Source organism: Centruroides sculpturatus, unplaced genomic scaffold, assembly GCF_000671375.1.
Source record: "Centruroides sculpturatus isolate CEXI.00-Female unplaced genomic scaffold, Cexi_2.0 scaffold95, whole genome shotgun sequence".
NCBI classification, from domain to species: domain Eukaryota; kingdom Metazoa; phylum Arthropoda; class Arachnida; order Scorpiones; family Buthidae; genus Centruroides; species Centruroides sculpturatus.
In genome coordinates, this window is record NW_019384621.1 from 244907 (window position 1) to 256927 (window position 12021).

Below are 12021 nucleotides of genomic sequence, written 5' to 3' on the forward strand. Positions count from 1 at the left end.
TCGATGTTAAGAGAGATTTTTGTTAATTTTCAACGTTTATTTGCATAGTTTGTTACATAAAGGTTTTTTCAATTTATGTGAGTTTAAAGAGATCTCAGTGATGCTTAAAAAAGAATAAATTTAACATGAAGACTGAGTGATTTTAAGTCTGGTTAGTCTGACTGAGTCTGATTAGTTAGAGTGATTAAATTAGCTAGGTGTATACTGTAAAATATGTTGATTTTTGTCTAAATTTTGATTTGTTGATTTCTGTAAGATTTTCTTATTTTTTATTAACCCTCAATACCGAAATAATCCCGGGATCGACTAAGTATAATCCCGAAATCCTGGGATTAGAAATAAGGACCGGGATCGAATTCCCTAATAGTGACACAACTCAAAAAAATAGATCTTCCAGAACAGCCATTTAAAAGTTTCTTGTTTCCTGCAAGGCTTTGTCATGATCTTGGATTTTTAAAATTTTTAAATCTGTTTTGGAAATAAATATAGAGTTTGTTCTTCCACATAAATATATGGGGAGCTTGCTATACATTTCTACAATAAACTCAAAATTGGAAATTTTTGAGTTGTGTCACTATTCTTGTGCAAGAACGATTTGTAGTCTTGGGAAAGAAATGGAAAGACAAATTTTTATGACAACAGATACATAAATCGTAAATTTAAGGAATATAAATTCTAGAGCTTTTTTTTGTACCTTGTGCATCTCATTCATTAAATTTACTTGTAAATGATGCTACCAAAGTAACAGTTAATTTTTTAACATTTTTTTCTGCATCTCCTTATAGATGGGATATACTACTGTAAATCATAATATGTAATTTAACATTGAAATCTATAAGTAATAGAAGATGGGAGAGCAGAATAAATATATCAAATATTTTAATGGATTTTTTTTTAAAACTCCTGTCAACTTTACAGAACTATCATAAAAACATACCAGTAAACTCCTAACGGTTGGGTTAAGTTATAAATCTACTCACAATTCACATAATGGGGCGAGGGTGGCCGAAAATCTAGCAAGCAGGCGGCTAACAGCCCAGAACCGATCCTGGATAGAATCATGTTTTAGTGTGTAGCTTCCACCAGCTAAACCGCCTGAGGTTGGTGCTCTGTAAAGCGCATGAGCAAATGCCTATAATCTGGCTACTTTACACCGTTCAAATACAGTATTTTTGCCCTGGAAGCTGTCCCATATTCAACAATACAGAGCTTCCGTTGGGAATATGCATATACGTATTTATATTCAAATATACAATAGCAATCTTATCGTTTTTCTCACATGTAGTATAGAAATTTGTAATAAGATACATAATGTGGTTATAATAAAATATTAATTTTAATTAATCCAAAATACATTAAAATATGAAAATAATCGCACAATATGTATTTATTTTTTAGAAAATACAAGAGAAGCGGCACTTCCACCGCTTCCAATGATGGCACTCCACTAAAAACAAATTCTAGAGATTTTCAATTGTTTATCTCTACTTTTGTCATAAGAGCACTCAGTTTTTTGGACAGACTACTGTTATTCAATGAAGAATGGCTTATGTATTACAACACTAAGTGATCTTATCATTGACTATCATCTAGGGAACATGCACCTTCATATCAAAACCTGAAGTTTATCAACAAAAGATTTTGTTGTATTTGATGGAGTATAACAGATATTGTTCATTATGAGCTCTTATACTCAAATCAAATAAACACAGGGGAAGGTTACTCTACTCAGCTGCAATGTGTTCATGAGAAACATTTCCAAAACAGATGGCACTGATTAATCACAAAGGTATTGTTTCTTCAAGATAATGCAAAAATCTCACACTTAAAAGAATGACTCAGAAAAACTCCACAGCTCTTCTTGGGAAATTCTACTACACCCACCATATTCACCAGACCTCTCACCAACTTTTACCTTTTTTGTCATCTGATAATCATATGCTTAACCAACAATTTCAAAATCAAGAGGAATTGGAAAAGTTAGTTGAGTGAGGATTTTATTTCTAAAGATAAACAATTTTATAAGAAAGAAATTTATAAACTTGTTTCTCATTGGGAAAAAGTTATTGTGATGTTTATTTCAGAATAAAATATCCTTGTTATTTTATGATGTTTTACTTTTGTCTAAAAAAAACTGAATGAACTTTTTGGTTACCTGATATTTTCTATACTTTTAAACTTTTAAAAATATTTTTATTATTATTTTTAAAAAACATAATTATTTTTCTTTCTAACTATGAGATAAAAAAGTGGAAAATTTTTATTTCATAAATATTTTAGAAGCATTTTTCTAAAGACATTAAACCTATGGTTAGACATTCATATAAATAATAAATAAATTTTAAATATTATGTGAAGAAAATTTGTTAATTAATAAACTTTATCTGTTATTCTGCAATGATGATATCTAATTGTAAATTGTTGGGAAATGTTTCACAAATGCATAAAATCTAACCAAAATGCTCTAAATAAATATGAAATGATAAAACTGTTATATTGGTGGAAAATTGAAATTTCATGAAAAAGATAGATTAAATTAAACAAGACATTATTTAATGTCTTGTTTAATATAATTTCAATGTAACGTAAAAAAAACTAGAATATTTACATTTAAAAAATTAGCATATACATAACATATTGATATATGAAATGATACCTAATTGTAATTATGTATCATTTCATATATCTTGACCAGGAATTATACAATGGAAAATAAAAAATTAACAATAAATTAGCAATAAATATGAAATTAACACACTGTAGTGGTAAAATAATAAAAGCTTGACCAAGTTAGAGTTCATAAATAGATATCCATGTGGTAGATAAAGTGTTCATATCACAGTAGTTTACACAACTATATGCACTGTTAGCTTTATAAATTTCTACAATATCTTCAAGTATTTAAGAGAATTGAGGTCTGGCTAATCTGATGATTTTATTCTCATTAACTTGTACTTCCTGCTGGTTAGCATAAGCTGTTAGAACTGTATTGCAGAGTTTCTTGTTGATGGTATACCATACCTGTGCTCTTTAATCCTTTGGTTTAGGTTGCACCTGTAGTTTCCACATAAATAAGTTTCCTGTTAAGCTGGTGATTTAACAGAAAATTCATAACAGGAAATAAAAGCTGAGCCAAATTTTTATTATTTTACTACTACAATGCATTAATTTCATGTTTATTGCTAATTTATTGTTGATTCTTTTATTTTTTGTTGAATTTAAATTTTATATGTTCTATTTTATGTTTTAAATTTTATCTTATGTTCTTTTTCATTCAAATTTTTGTATATTCAATAGTTAGACAACTGAAGAAGACCAAGAAATTTAAATAAAAAATGTTTTTGCATTATTAAACTTGTTGCTGGAGTTTATAAGGTGCAGATTTTTGTTTTATATATGTGATACTAGAATTAATAAAAATAAAGATTTTGGTGAGATTTCACTTAGCAAATTGATTTTCGAAAAAAAATACATTTTATTAAATGATGTTACTCTAATGAAAACTATTAATTTTATTATATTTTAAGAAAAAATTACATAAATACATACATACATATATAATACATATGTACTGTACAGAAATATATAACAAAAAATTTACTATTCAGTTTAAAATAAAAATTAATCGCCTAAATTAAATATATGTACTGATATTTATAGGAAAAGAACTAAAAATGTAATAGGATAAACAGTTCTCTTATCGAGGAAAATGAATCTTCAATCTAATTTTTATAAGGACTACATTAACTGATATGCTAATCTAGGTTATCATTAACTTAATTTCACATACATAATTTTACACTCAATGCTGATCTCAGTTCTAAAAATTTCTTTTACCAAAAAAATTATTTTTCTACCACATTTCTGTCTTAATTTTCTTCTATATTAATAATAAATGTATTTATATCAGAATAAGTTTTTTCAATAATTTCACATATTTAATATATAGAGAATATAAATGAAAAAATAAAGTAAAATTAAACTCACATTTGCATGTGATTCCATGTAGAGCCTTAGTAAAAAGAGGTTTTGCTGACATTCCATCTGTTTCTGAGGCTGTTACACAAAGAGATGCTTCATCTTCAAGTGCAGATTGGAAATCTATAAGTTAAAAAAAATAATAATATCCAAAGCAATTCTAGTTTGCAATTTCTAGTAAGCAGGGATTAGTAAGTATTATAAAAAAAACAAAAACAAAAAAAAACAATTTCTGTCTGAAAAATAGGAATATATTTGCCACTGAAATAATTTATTTAAAAATAATAATAGTGCAATTCAAAAATATAGTAAATATCCTTAGAAATATCATTAAAAATTAAATGATTACAGTAAAAAGATCAAATAAATTAATAATGTTCAGTTTATATCAATATAAAAAATTGATTTCTGAAAAGTTTTTTATAAGTTGTTTGCAATTTATATTATTTTTACTTTTCATTATGTTTTTATATTAAAAACATTTCTAGTTATTAATTTATATAAAGATTAAATTATTCAATTCTTATCTGCAAATACTTAGACAATTATCAATTACATTTGAAAGATTTTAAAATATAACACAACTAATTAATAAACATCTATTAGTCTTTATTGTTAAAAAATGGATATTTAATGGACATTTTTATAAAAAATTATTTTCTATTATTAAAGGTAATATGAGAAAAAAATAATTAAAAATTCTACTTGGATATAAATGGAAATTAGAAATTCACTGAAACTCATTTTTATGAAATTTACTTAACAGAAATAAATTATTTACTTTGAAAATGCATTCAATGATAAAATTCAATGATTCAATGATAAAAAATTAATAATACTAAAACATTAATGAAATTGCCAATGTTTTCCTAATAGTATTGATATTTAATAGCTTCCCACTATAAATATTAGATAGTATAAGCCAAATAAATGTTATCTATTCATCTGATAGATAATTTAAATTATTGTTTTAATATTTTTATTAAATACTTTTAAAGTGAGTATTAAATGCAAATAAAGTGTGAATTTTTAAAATTCAGGTAAATTACAATATCAATTACAGAATTAATTAAAATAGATATACAATGTAAAAGATGGTAATAATATAATCACTGTATTACTTCTCTTTACTGAAAATAATTGGCTATTTTTATTAAAATAAATAAATTATAAAATTACATTTAATCTAAACTTGTTTACAATTTTAGATTAAATGAAGTACAGTAATACCCCAAACTTACGCGATAGGTGGGACTGAGCAATAACCGTGTAAGTCGAATTTGTGTAAGTCGGGGTATAATTTCGCATATAAATACATACAAATAATTTTTAATTGGGGCCAGAGACTAAAAAAAGCAATAATTTAGAAAAAAATGTTTAATAAAATCTTAGATAATACATATGTATGTGAGAGTAGCCGGGGTTACGGAGTTGATAATACTCGTGTAACACTTAATCGGCACAGATTATCCGAAATCTGTCTCCTTAGTTTCGGATCGTAAGATCCGATCTTAAAAGTTCTTATAGGAGGGCGATAATCGCTATATGATCCGAACTGCGAAGTTCAGATGCTCGTCAGGATTCCTTGACACCAGTTAATCAATCTTATTATACGCGGATTAACACGCGTATGTGATCTGATTCGGTCACGCAATTAAAAGACATTTTTAATTAAACGAAATAATAAATTTAATAGAACAAAAAATTAAATCATACAAAATGTGGATAAACAAAAGACAGAACTACTACCAATAATATACAAATCAGGAGATCGCTAAGCTTATATTATATCCTATTCGCGATCGAGAGAGAGCTCACAAAACTCGTTATAAAACATACGACCTGTTTCAGATGTCGTTTGTCTTCTTCTCTGTATGCAAGTTCAGTTACTTCTTCATATGGGAGATCAATACGTGCACACATATAAAAGTATATTTCCCACGTGTAGACTCTAGACTTATTCTGTATGTGACTCGTCTGAGGACGTTGGTCATCAGGAGGAAAACGTATGTGGAGTTTGGACGCTTTCGGATCTGTCGCTGAACTCCTTGAATTCTGTCAAGTTCCCTGTATATCTTCGGAATACCGACCAATCATCGGCCAGTAACTCTTTCGTGAGAACGGATGAAAGGGGAATGAATGAGGGGTAACTATTTCCCTTCGGAGCAGGATTTTAACCCGATAAGGGAAAGTCAGAGGATGTACTAACTCCAGTGAAAGGAAGTGACATCTGTTATCTGCCCATTCCCACGTTAAAACAGTATTTTTCTCACCAAAAATGAAATATTTGGTGACATTATTTTAACGTAAATAATAAAATATTAATTTAGACCCAGGGGCCTTTCGGGTCTCACATGTATAACATATTATATTATTATACAATTTTTCACAATTACTTGATTATCACACCATAATTTTAACATTGTTTCCATCTCAGTGATAATACAGTGACAATACAGTGACATTTACGAATGATGCTTGAACTTAAAGATCGATCATTTTTCGCAGCTTCGAGAATTTTTTCTTTACCTTTTATAATTGTTCTGACCATCGATTCTGGTAGATCAAACTTCTTCGCAATTCCCAAATTTTCATTTTTGTATCGAAGTCTTTAATAATGTTAACTTTACATTCCAAAGATAAAGTTTTTCTTTTCTTGTTTGATGCAGAAGAATCAGTTCTACTTCATTTGGATGACATAGTAGAGTCTCTCAAGTCTTCGTAGATGTAACAAACACAGAAATAAATAACACAAAATAAATTGTAGCTATGCATCAATTCCGTGCAACATTTCTGAACATGTAAGCTGAACAATAGTGTGGGGGAGTGAGTAATCAAGAGTTGCGTGGCACTCAAACAAAAAACGAATCGGCGAGATTTGAAAATTGCGTAACTCCAGGTTTGCGTAAGTCAGGGTAGCGTAAGTCGAGATATTACTGTATTCTTATTAAATTTAATTATTTTTGTCATGTTTATATAAGAGATGATNAGTCAGGGTAGCGTAAGTCGAGATATTACTGTATTCTTATTAAATTTAATTATTTTTGTCAATATCCATCATTAAATATCTATTATTAATTATTTTTGTTATTTAAATATTCAGATATTTATGTTTTTATCATGTTTTTAAATAGTGTATAAAAGATAAATTTACTATCAAATAGTATTTAACTTTTTAAAAAAATTATGCATATAACCAAATCACTGAATGAATTAGATAGATTAAAAAGTGTCTGAGAAAATGTATATCCAGTAAAATAATCATTTCAAGTGCATGTTATTTCTTTAATATTTCTAATATTAATTAGCAGTTCACTGAAATTAACTTATACAGATAATTTTAAAAAATCAAAACTAAAAAGTTTTATACACCTATTAATAGAAAAGGCAGATCAAGAATCTTAATTGTAAAAGAAAAAAAAAAAAGACTAAACTAGCAAAATGTCTACAACTATATATTTAACATATTTAACACAATTTATTATTACAGTACTTGTTTTAAAAGAATTCAAAAGCTGGCAACATTATTTTCTCTAATAATGTTTTAATGGTAGTAACTGAGCTTAAATTAGTCTTAAGCAACTTATTTAAACTTTTAAAATAATAAATATTTTATTCCAATTAATTCTAAACTCTTCATGTGTCTAATTAATAAGGTATAAACTTAGGACACAAAACAACAGGTTATGGGCCAAGCTCAAGAACAGTTCATACTGCATAAAAACTAAAAAGAAAGAGTGAAACAAAACTAATGATGATGTGCAATAAAGTTGTCGTGCAATAAAGTTGTCATGCATTATGAAAACATTAAATAACCTAAAGTAAAATATGGAGTTAGTAACTGAACTTGAAGATTTGCATTTAATGAATAAACTAGAAAAAGCAGAGAACTTTCAGATGTGGAAGTTTAAAGTAAAGATCCTGTTTAAAGCACAAGTGTGAGATCGGGTCTGTGAAGGCACCACTCACTGTCTAGGATCTTCAATGTTATGCTTTAAGAAAATTGAAAAACGTAGGTCTTTCATCTTATCAGGATTCCTGACACCAGCAAGGGTAATTCTAATTTATGCTCCAACTCACGATTATAGCTATCGGCAGTTTAGTGTTTGCATGGTAATGTCTTAATTCTAATTGAAAGGGTAAATTAAGTGGCAGAGGAGTTGTGTCAATTCACTCGATAGATGCTCAGACAAATCCCTTTGATAATTAAACTATTTATTTCTATCTGGATTAATTATACAAAATATATATACAAGCTAGCAGATACATCTCCAAAACATACAATAAACTACACCAAAGGTAAATAGTAGTTAAAGCCAAGAGAGCTTACAAAATATTGCATAATACCTCTTAATAGTAATTTAATGGTTTTGGTCAAGACTTCATTCTTCTCTCTGTTGATGGTAAATGCAGAGAGGAGTGAGAATCTATACAGTCAGGCTATCTCAGTTAAACAACAGATGAGAGCCTCAAAACTGGGGTGTTTGTCCTTTTTATTTTTCCAATCTTTCCCAATCAGGAGTCAATTTGTTGCTCCTGTGACAGGATTTGCAAAATGAGTCACACTCTTGATGTATCTTCAACAGAGGAGATAAAAATCTCTCCTCAGGATACATAGAAAGGAGTTATACTTCCCTCTTCTCTCCAATTTCAAAAGTAAATGAAAAATTTTGTTAGTTAAAATTTTGTAAATTCGCTAAATAATTAAAATAAATTTTAAATAACTCCAAAATTTCTTTGGTTTAGCTTTCCATATTCTCACAAGGCCTCTTTGATATTGTTAATGCTATAAAAGAGGTACCAACTAAAAGTAAATATTTAAAGCAGTACAACTTAAGAAATGCTACAGCTTAGAAAATAATTATATTGATAGTTGACAGGAAGTTTTTAATGCATATTCTGAACTATAAAATTTTTAAATGTTTAAAAATTAAACTAAAACTATAGTTAAAACTGAACTAAAACTAAAACTAAACTAAAAAACTATAAAATGTTTAAAAAATTTTGTGAAATATCTCAACATGATAACCAGCAAAAAAAATTCAGCTTTCCACAAGACTTTTTTGATTTTAAATTTCAGCCTGACAGAGATATTGCAACTCACATAAGCAAAATTAAAAATTTGGCCTTTAGATTGAAATCACTGAAACATTAAAATTGATAATTTAATTGTAATATCTAAAATCCTAGTGGCTTTACAAGACAAATTTAGCAACTTCATAAATGCATAGAACTTGACTCCTACAGAAGAAAAGACGTTAAACAATTTAACTTGCTTGCTGAGGATAAATGATTTCAAGTACAGTAGAACCCTCTAATCCATCACCTTTGGGACTGGGAGTATGGTCGGAATGCAAAATTGGTCGGATTACCAGAAAAAAGTAAAATAAACAATCTTCCCCTTTAATTCATTCCCAGTCTCCAAAGTTTCTACTGTATGATAGGTCCATTTAAAAAGCAGCACTATAAGCTTTAAATCCTTCAACAAATTACTTAATTGAAATAACTAATTCACATTACAAATTATTTAAAATTATTTAAGAAATACAAAAATTTATTTTAAAATAAATAGAAATAAATAATAATTGTAAATAATAATAAAATAATCTAAAATATAATATTTTTTTTTTTAATTAAAATTTACAATGCATAATTTAAGCAATGCACAAATAAAATACATTGCTTAAACTGTAATACATTGTTTAAATTGGATATAATGCACTTTCAGACAGAAATTGTTATAAACATAAAAGATTTTAATTTTATTATAAAAATATATCATTCCACAAAAGCTGAAACTAAGCATGTTAAGAAAATAACAGAAGCAATCTGAATTTAAATATTCTTTCCAAGATATGGGATACTATCTTTCTTTACTTCAAATACAAGTTAAGCAATGTGCCATTCATTATTAACATATAAGATTTATTATTGATATCTTTTGTTAAGTATTTTTTTATTTATAGTATAAAATGAGCAATAAACAATAAGAATATGATGACAAGAATAGGCTAAATGAAACAATTCATTTGTCTAATCAAACTAGTTTTTCCAATTAAAAATTTATTATTCATTATCTACTTAATATCAAAATAGAAACAATTTTATTAAAAATCACATTTTAATAAAGTTAGACTTGAAAAACATAATACTTACTAGTCATACTGATAATTATGTTGTAAAATATTAAGCATTTATTTGGTATATTGTCTTGACTAATAAGAACTTTTATTTACCAATAATCACTTTGTGTTCATAGATATACTATTTTATATTACTTTTAGCAGACATGCTTTACTTGATGGTAACTATGACAATCTTCTTGAGAATATTGTGGAAAATAACAACTAGGTATAGAAAGAAAATCTTTTGAAATTTTAAACTCCATAAGCTTTTCATTCTGTACTTGCTGTTCTTTTTCAAATGAAAGTTCTAAGCAGACATCAAATAACATATATTTTAATTATCACAGAGAAGTAAGACATTATCTTTTCAAACTTATAACTCTGTTATTAATTCAAATTTTAATTAAAGATTATCTGTCTTACTAATTAAATGATAAAAAATAATTTTCTGCTTGGAAAAAGTGGAATGTTATTCTTACACAAATTTAAAAGTTAGAAATCATAACATTGTAACTGTTATGTTTGCTATATCTTTGTCATCATATTCTAAATCTATAATTTTCATGATCTCCAATAGATAATCTCAAAAATTTTGTATTTTTAATCTTACATTAGAACATTAGAAAAGATTTCATTAAATTATCTTGCAATATAACAAAACTAAATTATATTTACTGCTCAATTTACAAATAAATATTTTTTACATCTGAAACTCAGCAAACAAAAACTTTATGTTTGTAAATAATATAAAATGCTTTTTTCAACTAGCTTGTTATAATAAAGCTAATTTTCAAATTTACTTATTAATATAACTCCACACAAAATCTTCTAAAATTCATTACATATAATACTAATAATTATTTTTAGAAGCATTTCTTACCAAAATTCTCCTTTCTGACACAAATATTTTTTCTCAATATGATTAGTGAATGATAACATTACCAAAAAACAACTGTTAGAACTTGTTAAATTTAAGATGGTTAAGACTAAATTTCTATTACAATTCCCACATTTCAGTTAATGAAAACAAAAGAGGAAGAAAAAACAAAGTTACTTTTCAGTTATACTTTTTTAAGTATACTTAAAAAGTATACTTAATAAATATACTTATATGTATATAAGTATAAATAGTAAATCTAGGATGGCTTAGAAAAAGTTTTTGATATATTTATGACAATTCTGTTAATCTAGCAAAAATCCAGAACCACTAACAAAAAATATTTAGCTTCATTTCTTGTAGGTTATTCTAAGAATTTTATATCAGTGAGTGAATGAAGCTAAATGGATTTACTATTTTAGCTATCAATTTATTAAAATACATAAATTAATTTGTCTTTTCTTGCTCAATTGGCAAAAAGTGAAATATGGATCATTAACAATATACTGCTGTTGACTGCACAGATAATTAATAAATTTTAAAAAATTTTATTATAACAACATGGCCGCATCCCACATCTGGATTGATGATAGACTGGCTGATATCATTTATGGTAGGCCGGCTACTCACCCAATTTGTTCAACCCGCGATTTGACTGTACTGTGCATATGCACATTAGACCCACTGAGTTTATATCTACTAGATTCTTCAATGTTCTTAATGCTAAATTTTATAATGTATTATCTCTTGTCAACCCAATTTACAGCACCACCCATGTAAATATGCAACTTAGCCATATCAATAACTAATATTCATGCTTTGTTATATATCTAACTTTATATAATAATACTCCACTCCTTTATTGAGTGTCAATATTTGTATAAATTATATATATGAAGTGGTCACAAATCACGTACTTTGTAGTTTTTAAAACATTGTGTCTGTACCCTCTTTGCTGTACACACTCAAACTTGTCATGTTTGTTTTTATACTGTTTCACTGAACATATTTTGTCTTGTCACTGTATTTTTACTTGTTCAG

At 27.0% G+C, this 12021-nt stretch overlaps 1 protein-coding gene across 1 annotated transcript in view; it reads right to left on the reverse strand.

Moving 5' to 3' along the window:
- Positions 1-12021, reverse strand: part of LOC111625482 (muscle M-line assembly protein unc-89-like) — a 230921-nt gene that overhangs the window by 201821 nt on the left and 17079 nt on the right. The window contains exon 4 of the mRNA XM_023368634.1: positions 3988-4101. Coding sequence (XP_023224402.1) covers positions 3988-4101 — 114 coding nt within the window. The remainder of the gene's footprint in view (positions 1-3987; positions 4102-12021) is intronic.